A 20,007-nucleotide genomic window follows, 5' to 3' on the forward strand; every position below is an offset into this window, starting at 1 on the left:
TGTGTGGAGCCGTTTTTGGTCATCACACTGGAAGTGCCAATGGAATCCAGTGGGTGGAGGCCAGTGATCCTTTTAAACATTCAGCAATGTACAGGACAGCCTCCTGCAACAAAGAATGATCTGGCTCAAAATGTTGATTGGATGTTTTCCAATAAAACTTTGTTTACAAAACAGGCCTGGGCTAGAGTTGACCCACTGGCTGGAGTGCGCCTACTCCTGGGCTAGAACACAGGGCTTAGGGAGTATTAAAAATAAGGATGGAAGGGTAGCAGAGATCCAGATATGGGAGGCAGTGATAACATGCTAAGGGGTTTGGACTGTGTTCTGGAAATAGTGGGAAACCATTGAACGTGTCTGAGCCAAGGAGTGATGTGGTTAGAGTAGCACTTTAAGAAATACTGCTCTTGGGGCACCTGGGTGGTTCAGCGGGTTAAAGCCTCTGCCTTCGGCTCAGGTCATGATCCCAGGGTCCTGGGATTCGAGCCCCACATCGGGCTCTCTGCTCCCCGCCCACTCTCTCTTTGCCTGCCTCTCTGCCTACTTGTGATGTCTGTCAGTCAAATAAATGAATAAAATCTTTAAAAAAATATTAAAAAAAAAAAGAAATACTGCTCTTGTACCTGTGGTAGCTTGATTGCCCAGTTAGGAGGTAGTCGTAGTTTAGAATAGAATTTCATTTGAGTCTGATGAAGGATAATGGCCTTGTAAGTGAAAAGAATCCAGAGCTTTTGTTGAACTGCAAGATAACTTTGTATATTATTGGCGTTTGAAGAACGAGCCATGAATTGGGTGTGATTCAGTGGATTCATCCATTTTTCCAAGTATGTCAGGTTTCTTCTCTGTCTTAGCTCAGGGGCCACAGAGAGGACTGTTGGAGCTTCAAAACTTGGATGTTGAGTAGCTAGAGTAAACTGTGGTAGGTGCATGAATAGCGGCTGTTCGACTGCCATGTCAGGCTGAGGAAAAAGTGGCGGACTCCGCTGCTCGCCTCACCATCTGGGAATAGTGAGATCATGAGAGGAATCAGGAAGAAGAGAAAGTTTGGTGGGCAGCTGATGAGCTTCTTTGGAGTGTAATGAATGTATAGTCCTTGAGGAAAAGTAAAGTGAACAAGTTGAGAAGCCCATTGGAAACGTGGATCTGTAGTCGAGGAACTAGCTCTGGATTCCCAAAGGGTTCAAACCATGCCTGGGCGGTTTACTCAAGGGAGGAGTCAGAGTTGGTCTGCAAATGTAAAGGCTAAAAAGATAAAGAGGAACCAAAGATCAGTAGTCAAAGAGGTGGGTGGAATTGGAATACGGTGTTGTGGAAGGCGAGGGAAGACTGTCAGGGAATGGGGCTGTTCCTCTGTGACCCTGCAGAGGGATTGACAGGCCGAAGAGAAGCCATTGGTTCTGCTCTCTGTCCATTGATCGCACCATAAGAAGACTTTCTGTAGAGCACTGGGGGCCGAAGCCGGATTTCCAGTGATGGAGAAGTGAGTGGGTGGTGAGGAAACCGGAGGCAGGAAGTGTCGCGCGCGCGCGCGTGTGTGTGTGTTTTACTATGGTATTTGGAGGAAGAGTGATGAGGTAGTAGCAACTCAAGGGGGTTGAATCATTTCTTTAGCACAGAAAATGTGAACATGGCTTAGAGCCTAAACTTTAAGCCATCCTCAGTTAATGATTACTATGTGAAAGTCTTTGAGAACAAATGTTTGGGAAACATTAAGTTAAATCGAGACAGAAGCTTATTACAGAATTTCTCAGAGCTTTTGATGTGTTAATAACTGCGAAGGAAGGAAATGCGGACTTCTCCAAATACTTTGAACTTGGGAAACCATTTTCAGGTGTCATTTCCAGGGTCGGTATTTTGTGGAACGCATGTTGGGAAATGCTGATCTAGGCAGGAAAGGAGGAGATCGTAGGGAGGGAATGATATTATGCAATCACTTATATGAGCTATTACTTTCTCACTCCGGGCTCCAGATCTTCCTTGACTCATGGTTTGGTTATGTTTCAATAAACCAATCAGCAGTTGAAAATATCATGGAAAGTGTGTTGTACACACCTAAACTGTTGCTCTCATAACTTAGCCTAGTCTACCTTAAACGTGCTCAGAACTCTTATATTAGCCTGTAGTTGGGCAGTCATCTAACACAGAGCCAATTTTGTAATAAAGTGTTGACCCACTTATGTAATTGATTGAATACTGTGCTGAAAGTGACAAACAGAATGGCGGTATTGGTACAGAATGGCTAGAAGTATATTGGTTGTTTACCCTGGTGATGATGGGGCTGACTGGAAACCGCAGCTCCCTGCTAGTGCCCAGCAGAAAGTACCCTGCCTCATACCGCTAGACAGGGAGGAATCCAGATTCACAATCTGAAGTACAGTTTCTCCTGGATGTGTATCGCTTCTTCACCACTGTGCGGTTGGACCACCATAATTTGGGGACTGTACTTGGAAGACTGGTTTACCATCCATTTATGGCTTCAGGTCTTGAACATCATGTTGAGTAGATAAGGTGAAGGGTACCATGAACACTTTGTTCAATCTACTACGGATTTAGCTCGCTGTACTTTCATCCCACCGTATCTTTCCAGTCTGTTTGTGAAACCTACATGGAAGAGTCTAGAAACTTTAAAAAAATCAGTTGATACGGAGTTTGTTGGAGATGGAGGGCGACGGGTCAGTGGCTTTTAGTCTTTGAAAATGTTACTGAATGACCAGGCCTTCAGGAGACTTGCCTTACTGAGGCACCATCTTACCTTAGCTTTTGCTTCAACAGTGGTGGGGTGGGGAGGCACTTAAATCCTTTTAATTGGCCTAAAGAGGGTAGTGTTTATGACTGTTTGATAATACTTCTCATGATTTCTGTACCCCCCTTTTCCCCTTTTTAAAACCCGGTGTTTTCCTTCCATCTCCATGTCCAGGTGTTACTCTTGAGAAATCAGATCATTTGATAACTAGTTAGTCTTCTTGGCTTCCCAAGCAGCTTATATTCTGAGTCAGATTTTAGCCTGATTTTCCTGTTTACCCTGGATTGTTCTTTTGTTTCCTGTAGTGTGTAGTTGGCTTACCTGTTACTTCACTTTTTCCCCTTTTGCTTGTCTTGCGTAAAAATAAACCAACCAGAACTTGGCTACAGATACTGTCTTCTCCTCCTTCCACAGGCCCACTGGTCATTCTGACTCTAATTTCTTGTATCTTCTTCTCATACTTGTTGTCTTAACCACCATCCACCTGCAGGTATCTTTGAGAAGTTTCCATTCAAAATATGTCATTCTACACAAGTCAGCATTCTAAAGGGGATTGCTCCTTTAATGCCCTGCTCTGGGTTTCTGAGCAGCTGTGTTTCCTTTCGTTGGTTCAGGTAGCCCATGATTTCCCAAACTTTCTTGCATCCGTCCCTTGGTGAGAACCTGCCAGGACTCTCCAGTTACCTGTCCATCCACCTCTGTACAAACCACACTGGTAAACATAATGTACCCCTTTGGCTAGCTGACCCTGCCACTTTTCTGCTCGATAGCTGGCCAGGAAGTATGAAGAAAGCCAGGAACCCTGTACCAGTTATTTCTTCATGAGGCGCCAAAGTATTCTGGTGCGTTGACTGGAAAAGAATATCTTTTTTTTCTACCAAGAAGCACAGTTACAGAAATGCTTTGTGAATTAGGCTGCTTGCTATATTAGTCAGGGACACTCCAAGAGGAGTTTTGTGGGTTTTTTTCCCCTTTAGTGTGACAAATTTTAAGTGTAAGAATAAAGGGAGAATTTTGACTTAGTGTTTTGCAATGGCCCTTTACTTTGGGAGACCTAGTTCCAGTTTCATTCCTCATTATCAGCCCCTCAGGCAGTGGAATGATCCACTCTGACAAACCTGGATATTGCTGACTGTCCCAGAGGGGAGCTACTTGCTTTTAGTCTTTGCATACTGTGATTACATTTCTTCCCAGGCTCCCTTCTGAACTCCCACGGAATTGCCGTTCAGAACTAGGACTGTTGATGCTTGAAATTCTGGTGTTAAGGAGCCATTCACTCTTTCCACCAGCTTTTACTTACGGAGTACCTACTTTTGTCAGCGATCAGGAAGGGCAGAGAAATAGTTCCTGCCCTGAAGGGCTGGGACTCCAGCAGGGAGACTGCCAGAGGCTGTATGTGCGGAGTTGGTGGGGGCAGTTGTAGGAACCCAGGGCAGGAAGCATTTTCCATTTACCACAGGGAGAAGCCATCTCTGCACTTCCCCACATGTCTGTATGCGTGGTGGTAGCTCTCCATAGCCGTGGGTACTTGCATCATTGAAGCCCCCTGGCCTGGAAGAGGGACGGAGTGGTTTTGTGTACATATTGGTTTTATAGCATGGTGCTGCAGGAATAAACAGGTCTCAGATTTATATTTTATATAAGCTGTACCTCTTGGTTATTGCTAACATTTTGGTAGTGTAGGACATTGGAGAAAGAGCCCGAATTTTAATGTTTTTCTCTTTTGAAAATCAAGCCTATTCTTGAAATTGTTTCTTCTGTGATGTGCAAAGGGATAATTTAGACTTAGGTTCCATCTTTGCTCTGCTTTATTCTGTGTGGCCTTGGGCAAGCTGCTCTGTTTCCTCTTTTGTAAAATTGAAATAAAAATATCCCATTGCATTTTGTGAAGATTAGATGAGATTTATTCATATATAAATATACAGCAGTATGTGCATAAAACATTGAGCCCAGTGTCTGGTTCACTGTGGTTGTTCAGTGAATGCTCATTTACTCTCTGTCCCTCATGGGCCCACGGGTTCTTGAAGGAGGTTCAGAGGTAATCTCCTGTTTAAGAAGAGGTTAAAATGGCCTTTGTTTGGAACTCTTTGGGAAGCATTTTTTTTTTTTTTTCCCTGAAAACAAGGAGACAGCCTGCAGAATTCCCAGTAACCCCTGATGAGCTGAGCTGTTGTGTTAATATCGCTGTGGAATGTGAACCACTGCTTATAATCAGGACAACAAGTTTGTAGTCCTTCTGTGGGGTTCTGTGTACACCAGCCCTTGCCACAGGTAATCTGTTCCCTTTGACTTCCCCTAGCACCCAGCCACTGAAAGTTACTCCCATCAGTGGGCAGTTGGAGCACCAGGGGACTGGTTATGTCCAGGTTATGGGGACTCATTAAAAAAAAAAAAACCAATAGCAACAAAAAAACCCCCACTTTTTTGATTGCGAGATAATTGACATGTAACATTATATTAGTTTCAGATATGCAACATAGTGGTTCTGTATTTGTGCACACTGAAATGACCCCCACAGTAAGTCTTGTCACCACACATTGTTGCAGGTTTTTTTCTTACGGTGAGAACTTTTAAGACCTATTTCCCCAGCAGCTTTCAGATGCACCGTATGATACCATTACCTGCAGTTATCCTGCTGTGTGCTACATCCCCATGACTTACTTGTTTTATAAACTGAGGGCCCCTAGAACTGAGGATCGAGGACTCCAGATACGCCGGCTGTAGTGAGAGGGCCAGACGGCCAGCATCTGCGGAGCACCTGTGCTAGGGGCTTCAGCGTGGCTTGTATGTGATCTTCATAAAAATTTATGAAATAGGTACCGTAGCCCTCATTTTACAGATGAAGAAGACAGGCTTATTCTAGCAGGTGATAGACATGAGGTTTGAACCGAGGATGTTCTGGATGCCAGAGCCTGTGCTGTTCTAACATAACACACCACCTTTGTAAGGACAGAGGGGAGACTGAGCCACTGAGGCTTTTTACCCATGAAATGGGGCAACAGGAAGGCGTTATTTCTGCTAGTGTAAAAGGTTGAAGTGTGGAAGTACTGTGTGACTCCAGCTCTGGTGGTAGGCAGTGAATGGGAGGCCTGATGAAGAAATGAGGTCAGTCAAAACTCTTAAATTTCCACTTTGAGGGGCGCCTGGGTGGCTCAGTGGGTTAAAGCCTCTGCCTTCAGCTTGGGTCATGATCCCAGGGTCCTGGGATCAAGCCCCGCGTTGGGCTCTCTGCTCAATGGGGAGCCTGCTTCACGTTGTACGGTAGAAGAAATGAGATCAGTGACAGCCTGGGAACAGAGTTGGTATCTGGGAGATGGGTGGGAAGTCTCCAGGGTTGGGGAGGAGGAATGGGCAGCTCCAACAGCCATCAGGGCCAGACCCGTCGTTGATTTGGAGAATGTTAGTGCACTAGATGCTCAGGACCAGAGACTCCCCCGTCGAGTATGGGGCTGGTAAGGAGGGTCACATCTAGTTCTCTTGGTCTCTCATTTCTTTTTCCTCCAGCAGAAACCCAGCCTTTTTTGCCTTCTGAAAATTTTTAAGCTTTTGTCTCTTGGAGTCCAGTGTTTAATTTTCTCATTTTTGCTTGTCTCATTTACCTTTCCTTCTCTGATTCTGTTGACTTAACCAGGCAGTCATCTTTGTTAAATATTTCTGTATTCTAGAACTACTCAGAACACCTTGTAAACCAGTATCAGTTCTCTGAGAGCTCATGCTTCTTCCCATTATAACATTAGACCCTGTCCACAGTGAGCCTACCCTGCACCATCCCCCCCCCCCCAGCTCTTTAGCTTAGTAATCAACAAGTGTTAGAGGTCACACAGGAAAGTTAAGGTGATGCAAGTCTTCAGCTCTTTTGGAGAAATGCGGTCTTTATTATCCAGTGGGATCGTCAGTGACACTAGGTCCGTATTATACACAATGCTAGTTAATTTTGAAGGTGAATTAGGTGTTACCTCTTTCTTTAGATTCAGCTTGAGCATAACTTCTTTTGAGAAACCTTTCTCAGTGGCCCCCACGTCTGAGTTAGATTCTTTTTCCCTGTACTTCTGTTCTCAAATCCATTATCAGCCCAACTTCTCATACCGTATTGGTCTTGTCTCTCTGTCTGGTTTTCCTTCTTACATTGAGCTCCTTGAGAGCATGGACTGGTTTTGCTCTATGCCTAGAACCCTGGACAATATAATCCCCGCGACAAAATTTTTTGAAAGCATGATAAACCTTACTTGTATTTAAATATACCGTGTGTTGCAATACCTCTTCTCTGTAACTGTGAAAACTTACATTTTTTTGCAACTTCCTGTTCGGATCCAGTTTGAGGAGGTTTAGTTTTCCCTTTTGTGAAATTTGGTGCTATTTAAAAATGATTCTGAAAGACCCAGAATAATGACTTTCATTTCATAATGACTCCCTCCTGATGGGGTAAGAGATTACTTGTCTGTTCAGCACATTAACAGGGAGCAGGCATTGGCTTTGTCAATGGGCCCGTCTCCCCAACCTTGAAACACAAATACCTTCCCCAGTCTGTGTCCTCTCCCAACTCTCTATCCTCTCTCTCTTCTTAGCCAGGTTCCTTGAAAGAGTGGTTATATGCATGGTCTTTTGTTCCTTGCTTTCCCCAACTATTCAGCCTATTACATTCTGGCTTCTGGTCCCACCCCTCCAGTGAAGCTAATCTTGCTGGGGGAGGGGGTGTTTATGATCTAGTGAGTCGGGTGAACCCAAAAAATGCTTCAGTGGTCATCTCTGCTACATTTGACCTAGTTGACCATCTTGCCTTTGTCACTGCTTTCCTCAGCATTAAGTCCTGCTGGTTTGTTTGTGTTTGTGTTATTCCTTCATTCATTTCAACAAATGTGTGTGGTGCCACTCCTCCACAAGGCCAGCCCCTGAGGCTGTGACCAACACAGATATAGGCCCTGCTCTCCTGGAGCCTGCAGTCCACCATGCGGGTAGTCATTCCTGCATTTAACTCAACAAGTGGTTATTTAGAGCCTCATGTTCTCCACCTACTGCTGTGCCCACCAACTAAAGAGATAATGATGTCAAGCAGTTCCTGGAGGAAGGAACTTTTAATTGAAGCTTGAGTTGGCCAAGTGGAAATCCTGGACAGGAGTAGGGGTTGGCAGGGCAGGGAGACAGGGAGGGGTAGTTAATGATTGATTGCACTGTTCTTATAAAGTGATCAGCACAGTCGCATCTTAGGAATGACAGTCTGCTCTCATCGGCCGCCATCATTGACGCACTCCGATGGAGACACGCTACTCCTTTATTGCAGCTTCTCCTTCCTGGTCGGTGACTATTTTGAAATCTCTGCATGGGAGAACTAGAGAGGTTTTCAGTCTTTTTTTTTTTTTTTTTTTTAAGATTTTTTATTTATCTATTTGACAGAGAGGGATCACAAGTAGGCAGAGAGGCAGGCAGAGAGAGTGAGAAGGAAGCAGGCTCCCTGCCGAGCAGAGAGCCTGATGTGGGACTCGATCCCAGGACCCCGAGATCATGACCTGAGCGGAAGGCAGCGGCTTAAACCACTGAGCCACCCAGGCGCCCTTCAGTCTTGATGGGAAATCAGGATGTAGGCATGAGAGGATAGTTAGTAATACAGGCTAAGTGCCACAAGGGAGGTATAGTTTAATACTACTGGAATTCAGAGAAGGGCACTGTCAGTTCCACGTGTGTTGATCTTGGAGCACCTTGGAGGTAGTGAGGCCTGAATGGAAGGGAGAGAGAGACTCAGAAAAGCAGAGAAGGAAGCAGGCATTTCCAGCAGAGAGAGTGGGGAGTGAGCAGAGGCAGGCAAGTGGGGATTCATTGTGGCGATTAGGGGAAGGGGTCCTATTGCCTCTAGGCTCAGACAGAGCCTCCTGCTGGGCTAGTGGTGGAGTCACGTAGGGTCATGTGGGGGAAGGCGGAAGAGGACCTGTGGAGGGGTGACTTGACTATCAGGCAGAGAGACGTTAGCATCTGAGCATAGAGGTGGCATGTGGAGAATACCCTTTTAGAACAAATCTGGTAACGATTGGCTTCAGACCTAAGCACTGAGACATGAGAACACCTGGACTGGTCGGTCAGTCATTCAGTTCAGCAGATGTTGTCGGAGCACCTCCTGTGTAGCTGCGGGAAGGCTGGCAGACAAAAAGTGAGTGAGCACTTGTGCAAGGTTGTGTTGGGGGTTGGACAGATGAGACAGGGAGTGGGAGAGGAGATAGGAGGAGTTAGGGCTCCTCCTTTCCCCACACCCACAGGTTTTAGGGTTTGGCAGACTATGGCCCACAGGCCAAATCGTCCAGATGCCTGTGTGCGTAGAATGGTTTTTACATTTTTAAATGATTTGTTTTAAATCAAGAAGAATGGTATTTCGTGATGTATGAAAACTATATGAAATTCAAATCCCACTGTCCATAAATAAAGTTTTTCTGGAGCACAGCCTGGCTTGTCCACTCACACATTGTTTATGGCTACTCTCACATAGTAGCAGCAGGGTCGAGTGGTTGGAACAGAGTCTGCATGGCCCACAAAGCCTTAAATATGTACCATTTGGCCCTTGATAGAAACCTTGTATGCCCTTGAACATAACCTGTCCTTACCTCAGTCCCTCTCAGTTCTCAAGCTACCTGTGCCTCTTCCCATCTGACGCTTTTCCCTCCACCAGCCTTTTTTTTTTTTAAAGTTTTTTTCTTTTTTTTTGTTTTAAGCTTTTATTTATTTATTTGGTATACAGAGATCACAAGTAGGCAGAGAGACAGGCAGAGAGAGAGAGAGGGAAGCAGGCTCCCCACTTAGCAGAGAGCCCGATGTGGGGCTCGATCCCAGGACCCTGGGATCATGACCTGAGCCGAAGGCAGAGACTTAACCCACTGAGCCACCCAGGTGCCCCCCTCCACCAGCCTTTTAAATACCCTTCTCTTCCTCTCAGGTCCTCAGCTTCTCTTTTTTCCCCAGGACCTTTCTCCTTCGAAATGTGCTCAGGACCTGCCCTACTCAAAAAAAAAAAAAGAAAAAGAAAAAAAGAAAGAAGGAAATGGACATCAGCTCAGAAGTCCACTCTTGCTCCTGCTGTCCATCTCTCATGTCTGCCTCCCGTTCACCTTCGATTTATTCACCTTCTCCCAGACTTCAGGCCCCAGTAGTCCATGAAAACTAGACTTGCTAAGCCATTAGTGATTCCTAGCACTGGATACAGGAGTTTCCTCAGTTGTGTCTTCCTTACTTTCTCGGACATTTCATGTTTTGATCATTCTTTTTCCCTGAGATCCTTTCTCTGTTGGCTTCTGTGCCATTGTTCTCCTTGGCGACTCTTCCTGTTTTCCCCGCCCCTCTCCCCACTCATCCGTAGTGGCTTCTCTTCTTTTACCAGCACCTTACACGTTGGTGACTTACCGAGGTCTAGCCTTTGTCCTCTTACAAGAGCTGTTATTTTATTGTATGCCTATGATATGCCTGTCACTATATTTAAATACTTTATGCAAATTATTCCTGATCCTTACAACAAACCTAAAAAGATAGGTTTTGTTTCCTTCATGTTATGAATAAGGAAAGTGAGTCTTAGTATGCTTAAGTAATTTTCCCAAGATTACACAATAAGTGGCAGAACCCGAGCCTGCCTTGGTATATAGGTACAGTCAGCTATATGTACCGATGACTCCTGCCATAGGCTTTCCTTTCAGCTTCCAGCCTGTATGTCTATCTACTAGAAGTTTCTACGTGGAAGTCCTGGCAGCACTTCATAGCCAACTCATCATCTCTTCTCCACCCTTCATCCAGCCCCAACTTGGTGGCGTGACCATCTGTTTAGTCATCCAGGCCATACTCTTGACCTCGACTTTGCCTCCCCCAACTCCTTCTGCTCCTCAGTACCCAGTTGCCGCTATGGCCAGTCATTCCTCCCCCTTTAATTTCTCTGGAATTCATCTTTTTTTTATATATTTTTTAAAAGATTTTATTTATTTATTTGACAGACAGAGATCACAAGTAGGCAGAGAGGAAGGCAAGCAGGCTCCCTGCCGAGCAGAGAGCCTGATGTGGGCTCGATCCCAGGATGCTGGGATCATGACCTGAGCCGAAGGCAGAGGCTTTAACCCACTGAGCCACCCAGGTGCCCCTGGAATTCATCTTTCATACTGTCCATGCTCACTTCCCCGTTGAGGTTCTTTTTATCCTTCTTCTCAGTCTCTTTACCTTTTTCTGTTCTTTTACCCTTCCAATCCATCTTCCATCAGGCTGCCAGAAGGATCTCTTATAAACCGCACATCTGATATGTTGCTCTTTTGGTTGAAATCCATTGGTGAGCCCCCATTGTTCTATTCTTCTACTCCATGGCTTGACTAAGGAGGCCTCACCTTATTTTTCTAGATCCTTCTCCTTCCAGCCTCTTACATGCTATAGGTATGTTTGTGGTTCCCTGTACCAGCACACCTATTCCTCTTTCCATGCAGTTCCCAAGGTGTCACCTCCTTTTTTTTTTTTTTTAATCTGAGAGGGGGTGCAGATGGAGAGGGAGAAGCAGACTCCTTGCCGAGCAGCGAGCCCAGTGTGGGGCTCAGTCTCACATCCCTGAGATCATGACTTGAGCTGAAGTCAGATGCGTAACTTACTGAGCCACCCAGGTGCCCTGTGTCCCCGAGCTTTCTAGAATGCCCTTCTCTTCCTGGTTTATCTGCAGAACACGTTTTCAGTTTATCCCTAAAACAAACAGGCAATTGAAAAAAAAAAAACCACTTCAGAGAGAGGACCTCAGCTTCTGAGCCTTACCACTTCCAGTCTTTCCAAGAAGGGTTAGGTTTCCCCTTTTTTATATTCCCCAGCCCCCTTGGGCAAATATCTGTTGTCCAGCTCAGCACAATTTGTAATAATTTGTGCACATCTGCCTCCTAAAAATTGGCATTCCTTAAAAGCAGCGATTTTTGTCTGGTTCCTTTGTTTATCTCATCTGGTATCTAGCTTGTTGCCTGGGACCTGCTAGTTCAGTAAGTGTGGAAGAAATACTAACGGTGTAGCTGGAGATGCGGACTGAGGCTTTGGAATCAAGGTCAGGTCAAAGGATGGAGATGTCTGCGAAAGCTGAAGAGTAGACTGTGCTAGCACCCTGGTGTGTACGGCATCATGTCTCTTACCCCGGGTTCTCTCAAATGTTTGATCTCATTTCGTTCCACTCCACAGCACTGTGAGACAGGCGGGACACGCATTAATACTCATTTGAGGGGCACCTGGGTGGCTCAGTGGGTTAAAGCTTCTGCCTTCAGCTCAGGTCATGATCTCAGGGTCCTGGGATCGAGCCCTGCTTAGGGCTCTCTGCTCAGCAGGGAGCCTGCTCCCCCCCTCCCCGCCTGCCTCTTTGCCTACTTGTCATCTCTTTCTCTGTCAAATAAATAAATAAAATCTTTTTTAAAAATACTCATTTGAGAAATAAAGAACTGAGGCTCAGCGAAGCAAAATGATCTGCGGAAGGTCTTGAACATAAGTGCCGGAAATTCAGTCTCCTCTAGCCCGGTCTGAGGCTGCTTCCCACTGCACCGGGACAGGCAGGGGAGGGTCTGGGAGGGGAGCGATAAGTTCCAGAATAAACCAACATATCACTGGGAAGGGAAAGGCGTGGCTCGGAGGAGAAGAAGATAAAGAGAGCCGTGTGCAATTGCTGTGCTGTGAAGGACAGGTTTTCAGGAGGGGAGGGCGATGGGAGAGGTTTGCAAATAAGGAAAGGCAAATGGCGAAGGATGGAAGGGTTTGGCCACTGGGAAGTGCAAGAGAATAATTTCATGCAGTGAAAGCAGCTTGCCAAGTTGTTAAGGAGTATGTGGGCATTGAGGGAGATGGAGGCACACATGTATGCCACCCTCTCAAGAAGTTTGGCGGTGAAAGTGAAGCCGAGAGGCTGGCATTTTGAGAGATGTTATATACCAGCAAATACTCTGAGAAATTCATAATACAGTATTTTCATTTGGTGGACTTGAAACGCTGCAGTGGAAGCTATGCTAGGGAGATACTGCTTGATGACTGAGTATGTCAGTGTCAGGGTGGTTTAGACCCAGTTTAACATTGGTCAGTTCCAGTCAAGGTGGGCTGCCATAAGGCAGGGTGTTTAATCAAGCCTGAAAACAAAGCCAAGGGATGCCTGGGGGGGGTGCAGTCAGTCAAGCGTCCAGCTCAGCCCTTGTTTTCGGCTCAGGTCGTGATCTCAGGGTCGTGAGATGGAGCCCTGCAGCAGGCTCCTTGCTCAGCGTGGAGTCTGCTTAAGACTCTCTGTCCCCACCTCCTGCACACACAGTCTGTGTCTCCCTTTCTCTTTCTAAAATAAAGAAATCTTTAAAAAAAAAAAAAAAGGCAAAATGTTACTTTGATATAGGTGATTGTGACAGTATGGAACCACCTTTAGATGCCAGACGTATACTAGAGTCTGAAAACCCCTTTATTATATTCGTTTAGAATATTCATCTGCCTGTGGGCTTATCTCATCCTCCTGACTTACTCTTTGTTCTGGCGTGATTCGATCAAGGGGAAGATTCCTTTTGTTGCTTGTGGTGGTTTTCTGTGCTTATGATAGGAGCCTCACATTTCTTGGGAGCCAGACTCTGGGAGGAGTTAGGCGTTGGCAGCTCTTTTGTCCTGTTGATGAGGTGTCCTTTGTCTGCCAGGTAAAGCGGTACCAGTGCACCTTTGAGGGCTGTCCCCGCACCTACAGCACAGCAGGCAACCTGCGCACCCATCAGAAGACTCACCGAGGAGAGTACACGTTTGTCTGCAATCAGGAAGGCTGTGGCAAGGCCTTCCTCACCTCCTACAGCCTCAGGATCCATGTGCGAGTGCACACGAAGGAGAAGCCATTTGAGTGCGACGTGCAGGGCTGTGAGAAGGCGTTCAATACGCTCTACAGGTCGGCCTCTTCTCCAGTCCCTGCCCCTGCCCTTGTGATTACAGAGTCGTCTCCTTGCCCAGTGCAGATGGGCACTTCTAGTGCTTGAAAGGGCACAGCTAGGGGGCGCCTGGAGGGTTCAGTCCATTAAGCATCCAACTCTTGGTCTCAGCTCAGATCTTGATCTTGGGTCCCTGAGTTCAAGCCCTGTGCTGGGCTTTGCGCTGGGTGTGGCTCCTACTTAAAAAAAAAAAAAAAAGCACAGCTGTGCTCTCCGAACTGTTTAAAATTCGCTGGAGGAACTTGTTACTTAAAGATTGACCTATATGGGGTTAGTTAAAAAGGATAGTACATTTCATATTCAGATTTGCCTCTCCCGGAGTGACATACTGGCCTGGGGATTTTAATACTTGCACTGTTGCTTCCCCTCAGCTCAGGATCTTGTCCAAAGGCTTCTGTCATTTTCTTTCCTTCATCACCTTGAAGTTAACTTTTTTCTGCCACACTTTGGTCAGTTCTCTTACGCTGTTTGTGTCAGGAGACTCCTGTCGAGCTAACACTTAGGAAGCACTCACCTTGCGCTAAGCACTGTCTGAGTGCGAATCCTCAGCGTAGATACGTAAGCAGAAGCAGAGAGGTTTTGTAACTGGTTGGAGGGCCCCCACCCGGTAGGAAGTGGGACCAGGATTTGAGTCCTAGGCAGTTTGGCTGCATAGTCACACTCCTACCACTAGGCTACGTACTTCTCTGAATTTCTCTTCAAGCAAGAAAACTGGGGATACTAATATATTAAGGATATAGAGTTCTCACACCCTGGATCCTGTAGCACTTTAAGCTGGTGGGGGTGGGGAGGCTCTGTCCTACATTATGCAAATGCGGGAGGGACTTTGTCTCTTGGGCTGTCTCACAGGCTGAAAGCGCATCAGAGGCTTCACACAGGGAAAACGTTTAACTGTGAATCTGAAGGCTGCAGCAAGTACTTCACCACACTCAGCGATCTGAGGAAGCACATCCGAACCCATACAGGAGAAAAGCCATTTCGGTGAGTCGAACTGCTCTTTGTTTGTCGCCGACCAGGTTGCAGCTGGATGTCTCCATGGGCCCTGACATTTTTTGAAGCAGTCCCTCTGTTAGTTCTTTGGCGGCCACAACCAACTCCCGCATACAGAAGGGAGTGGTGATGGGTTCTAAGAGCATCCTTACTCAGGATTAAAGATTGACCATCCTAGTGATGGCCCTCTGCCTCAGGCTTTCCCTTTCTCAGCAGGCATTTGTTGAAACTCACTTAAGGTGGGAGGCACTTTTATTGGTGCTAGAGAAATACTAAGACACATGCTCTTCTCTTGGGAATGTAGTCTGTTGAGAAAGTACTAAGTAACAGCATGAGAACAAGATGACTTCAAGCACAGCGGAAGGGAGAGCTACCTAAATATCTAGGTGAGGAGAGGAGGAGATGAGAGGGGAGATGAAGGGTAAGAATGCAGGTTTTTTATTTTGTTCCATGTTTAGTTGTTGCCTTGTAATCCGTCTGTATACACACACATATAGGAGCAACCATTTTTGTTTGTATTTCAGTCTATATATACCTGTGCCCGTGTGTATATTGAACACATCCACGTGTAAATGTGTATATAACCTTGAAGGAAGGATGTGTATCATCTACCTTCTTCTCCGCTCATAGCATAGAGTGTGGTTCTGGGCATTCAGTAGGGGTTCAAAAACATTTTGAACAAATGTTCAGATTTTGAGCAAAATGATTATATGACATTTTAAAATAAGATAATCAGCTTGTAAGGATTCTCCCTAAATACAGTATAGATGTATTACTGAAAATTGCTCGTAAACATTGTCTCTGAAGTGTGGCAGGAGTGACTGCTTTTACATACGTGGCATCACAATGCTACCTTTCCCGTCTCAAGTCACTCATCTCATCAGGATCCTTAGTGCCCTTGTCTTCAGGGGCAGTCAGCTATTTTTTTTTTTATTTTTTTAAGATTTTATTTATTTACTTGACAGAGAAAGAGAGCACAGGCAGGGGAACAGCAGAGGGAGAGGGAGAAGCAGACTCCCTACCACGCAGGAAGCCCAGTGTGGGACTCCATCCCAGGACCCTGAGATCATGACCTGAGCCGAAGGCAGACGCCCAACCATCTGAGCCACCCGGGCACTGCATGGGGCAGTCAACTCTTAAACATCAACTGAATGGAATTGTGTTTTAAAATTCAAGTTTCATTCCTGAATCATAGCCCCTCTAACAGCAAGAGTATTTATTTAGTTAGTTAGTAAGTAAATAAGTAAGCTGTATGCCCAACATGGGGCTTGAACTCACAACCCCGAGATCAAGAGTCACATGCTCTACCGATTGAGCCAGCCAGGCACCCCTAAAAGCAAGAGTATTTAGATTCTAGGTGGTTACTCTCCAGATTCTGGGAAGCTTGGGTTACTTTTCCCCCCATAGGTCTGTTGAGGGGACTCTTAATTTTTATTCAATCACATGCATTTTTGTGGTGATTGAAACTGCTAATTTTTCTTGAATATTAGATGGGAATTTAGACACATGATTATATATAATTAAGAAGTAAAATGCTCCAGAGAAGCTTTCTATTTAAAGAAAGAAAATATTTTGGCTTACAAGAAAATGCATTCATTCATATAAATAGTTACTGAATGCCTGCTATGTGGAAGAACTACAGCAGATATAAAGCACTACTTGGACCCTGCCCTCAAAGAGTTTCTAATCTAGAACAGATAACTAATGTATACCCTTAGAGATAAAATGAGATTGGAAAGGACAGGTGCCGGAAAAGAAACCAGAGATAAGTGCCTCAGGAGTTCTCAAGAGGGAGAGATTACTTACAGCTCTGGTTATCAAAAAAGTCAAAGAGAAAGAAGTAAATCTTGACACTGAAGATTATAAATAAGTCATTGTGGCCATTATACATTATATATTATGTGGTCTGTGTAGTTGGGACTGATTTTGTTTTAGTGTTATATTTTAGGCTTCCTGCCTATGTGAGAGCTTCTGTACCCACTATTGACATTCCTAGTATTCCACTGGCAGTAGATTTTCTGTATCAGCTCTGATCGTCAATAGAATTCTGTTAAGTAATTCATCAAAAGGCTTTCATTGTCAGAGCTCTCAACATGTGACTTACTTGTAGGACAAGAAATATTTATCCTGGACCATCAGTTCCCTCTGTTCCCAGATCTGTGACTTTTTCCAGCGACCTGTCTTCATTTCCCATCTCTAAAATCAATTTCCTCGATCAGATCTCTGTGTTCTGAACATGTGTTTTAGTTTGAGCTTATATTTATAAGAAATGTTGAAGATAAAAGACATATTTCCCATATGATTGCTGTTTCTTTTTGCTTAAACAACTTCTTTAGGTGTGATCATGATGGCTGTGGGAAAGCATTTGCAGCAAGCCACCACCTTAAAACTCATGTCCGTACACATACTGGTGAGTTTAGGCTGATGTGTGGTTTTTCTTTTAACCTTCATCAAGCCAGTAAATATCTGTGTTTCTCTTGGGACCCGTAGAGCTTCTTGGACAGAGCAAACCTAATCAGCTTAGCCTTCACCTACAATGTTTGAGTTTCTTTCAGAGGGAAAAAGATCTAAAGGTTGGACTCAGGAATCCAACCTTAACAAGTGAAATCAGTGCAGAGATTCTCAAGAACCTGTGGTAGGGGGGAATGAATCTTCTCTTTAAACTGGCCAGGGGCAAGTTATGTTTACTCTACATTCAGTTTTAGGACTGGAATGGTTAAGGTGTAATTTGTCCAACTTGTAACAACTGTTACCTGAACCCTCACAGGAATATTTACTTCTCTCTGTTAGGGAAAAGTAGATGTCTGAATCAAGTGAAATGACTATGGAAATATTAACGCTATTTGCCATTCTTGCAGGTGAAAGACCCTTTTTCTGCCCCAGTAATGGCTGTGAGAAAACATTCAGCACTCAGTACAGTCTCAAAAGTCACATGAAAGGTCACGACAATAAAGGACACTCATACAATGCACTTCCAAATCACAATGGATCAGAGGTACGTAGTGTTTTGTCTCTTGTTTTGATCTGAGCAACACAGAACAGCAACAGTTGTTTGTGTATCAAAATAAAAGATCAAAAAGTCTTCTCTGTGTATCCAACAGTGAGAGGGAAGAAGTCAGGGTCAAGATCTGTGTCTTTGTGATGGGATGGTGCAAGCTGGCAGTTTTCATCAGGCGCCCTCTGCTTCAGCTTTTGATTTGGCTCTGCCTCCTTCCCATCAGAAACGGTGCAAGAGGCACCTTGTAACCAGAAATCTCACATGGGTCAGCCAGATGCTCTACAAGTGTCTTATTTTCTCTCTTGTGTTTGTGAAACATCTGTACTTGAGTTTGAAATGCAAGTTAAAAGGTTTGCTTCATACATCTGTTTAATCTGTCATTGGAGAACCAGGCAGAATCTGGAAGGTTCCTTGCCCTTTTGAATTGTCTGTAGGCCAGAAGGTTTGAGAGCCACTGAAGGGAGGTACTGAACTGCAGAGCTTTCTTCTGCAGAGTTTCAGACAGTTGGTCTGTTCTTTGCCAGGCCCCTCTACCGTATTTTCTTCTCTGCAGCTTCATTCTGGAGAGGTCCTGGGAGAAATTTGCTGTTTTTACGTCTTCTTTTTTTTGAAAAGATTTATTTATTTATTTATTCGAGGTGGGGCAGAGAGAGAATGAGCACATGGGGAGAGGGAGAGAAGCAAACTCCACTAAGTGTGGAGCGGGACACGGGGCTCAGTCTCACAACCATGAGATCATGACCCGAGCCGAAATCAAGAGTCAGATGTTTAACTGACCAAGCCACCCAGGCACCCCTACTGTTTTTACTTCTAATGTATTGGGCACTTAATGTATATCTCTTAAACCTAGGAAGTGAGTATTGTTATTATCTTACCATTTCATAGATAGAGGAACTGAACCACACTGACCTCCTTTTGAAAAATGAGGTTTTTACTTAAAGTAGGTAATATCTTTTGGTTTGGGGAGAGACCACATAAATTCTGTGGTTTCCAGTTTTTAAACAGCAAAGGATCCCTTCAAACCTATTCTGCCCCTGTATCTTATTAGTAATAATAACTAGCATTTACTGAGTGTTTACCTTGTGCCACATTCAGTGTTAAGTGCTTTTACATGGATGGTCTCACTCACGAGCTCTGCAAGGTCAGTACTGTTATTAGCCCTACATTACCGATAATGAAACTTCTGAGGCAAGGAGAAATTAAATGACTTGCCTGAGTATCCAAAGCTTGTAATTACTCTGATTTAACAGGCAGTCTGATTCCAGAGCCTGGTTCTTGACCCCTGTGTGGTGAGAGGCAAAATAACATTAGCTGTGAAGGCTGTGGCCTATGGAGCCTAGCTGCCTGAATTCAGATCCAGGCTCTGCTACTGATCAGATGGACGCCCTTAGGCAAATGGCTTCTTTGTGCCTCAGTTTCTTCTTCTGGAAAACCAGATAAAAATATTAAGATCTGAGAGTCTTTGTCTACTAAGCTGCCTGTATTAAGTCTTGACCAATCTTCTTGTTCATGTGACAGCCAGAGGACAGTTTAATTGGTGACAGCCCCTAAGCACTGGGGCCCCCTCCCCAGACCCCCCCCAGTGCATGGTGCTCAGGTCTCGTCTTCTCTGGGTTGCAGCTCATTCCCCAGTGGAGGGAAGCTCCTCTTGTCCCAGGCTTTCAGAGCCATCTAGATTGCCTCTGAGTCCTAAGTAAAGATATCCAGCCTGGATCTCTTCCTGAACTCTAGACTGGTACAGACAGTCCCCACTTAGGATGGTTGGATTTTATGGTGTGAAAGTGATATGCATTCAGTACAAACCGTACTTTGAAACTTGATTTGACTCTTCCCGGTCTAACAGTAGGCTAGGCTGTATGATCCTGTATGATCCACAGCCCCCTGTCAGCCTGCGATCATCAGGGTAACCAGCTGGTTACACTTCCAACTATTCCAGACCCGTGCAACCGGTCTGTTTTTTCCCTTTCAGTACATTATTCAGTTGGTTACAGGAGCTAGTCAACACTGTTATAAAATCAGCTTTGTGTTAAATTATTTTGCCCAACTCTAGGCTAACGTAAGTGTTCTGAGCCTGTTTCAGGTAGGTTAGGCTAAGCTGTGATGTTTGGAAGATTAGGTGTTCAGTGCATTTTCGACTTAGGCTGGGTTTAGCAGGATATAGCTGCACTGTAAGTTCAGAAAGATCAATATTTTCAGCCTCCCTCCTCCACCCAGAAAACATCTGTCTTCTCAAATTTCATATGTCCAAACCTCTTCCATCTATAGGTCCCCACCTTATTAGTAAATGGTACCTCTGTGTTTTTAGTGGCATAGGCGGAAAGTCTTGGAGTCGTTCTTGATACCTCTTTTTTTCCCCTCAGATCCACACC

The 20,007-nt window shown here is 45.0% G+C and overlaps 1 protein-coding gene and 1 non-coding gene across 3 annotated transcripts in view; one reads left to right on the forward strand and one right to left on the reverse strand.

The window, feature by feature from the left end:
• MTF1 (metal regulatory transcription factor 1) overlaps positions 1 to 20,007 on the forward strand; it is a 36,250-nt gene that overhangs the window by 3,814 nt on the left and 12,429 nt on the right. For both annotated transcript variants that reach the window (XM_046003884.1, XM_046003894.1), the window contains exons 3-6: positions 13,372 to 13,610; positions 14,500 to 14,631; positions 16,977 to 17,050; positions 17,499 to 17,635. In XM_046003884.1, the coding sequence (XP_045859840.1) occupies positions 13,372 to 13,610; positions 14,500 to 14,631; positions 16,977 to 17,050; positions 17,499 to 17,635 (582 nt within the window). The remainder of the gene's footprint in view (positions 1 to 13,371; positions 13,611 to 14,499; positions 14,632 to 16,976; positions 17,051 to 17,498; positions 17,636 to 20,007) is intronic.
• On the reverse strand, positions 15,894 to 15,966 carry TRNAK-CUU. The gene has a single exon. It is a non-coding gene; the product is annotated as a tRNA-Lys (tRNA).

The sequence above is a fragment of the Meles meles genome, chromosome 1, assembly GCF_922984935.1.
Source record: "Meles meles chromosome 1, mMelMel3.1 paternal haplotype, whole genome shotgun sequence".
Classification (NCBI taxonomy): domain Eukaryota; kingdom Metazoa; phylum Chordata; class Mammalia; order Carnivora; family Mustelidae; genus Meles; species Meles meles.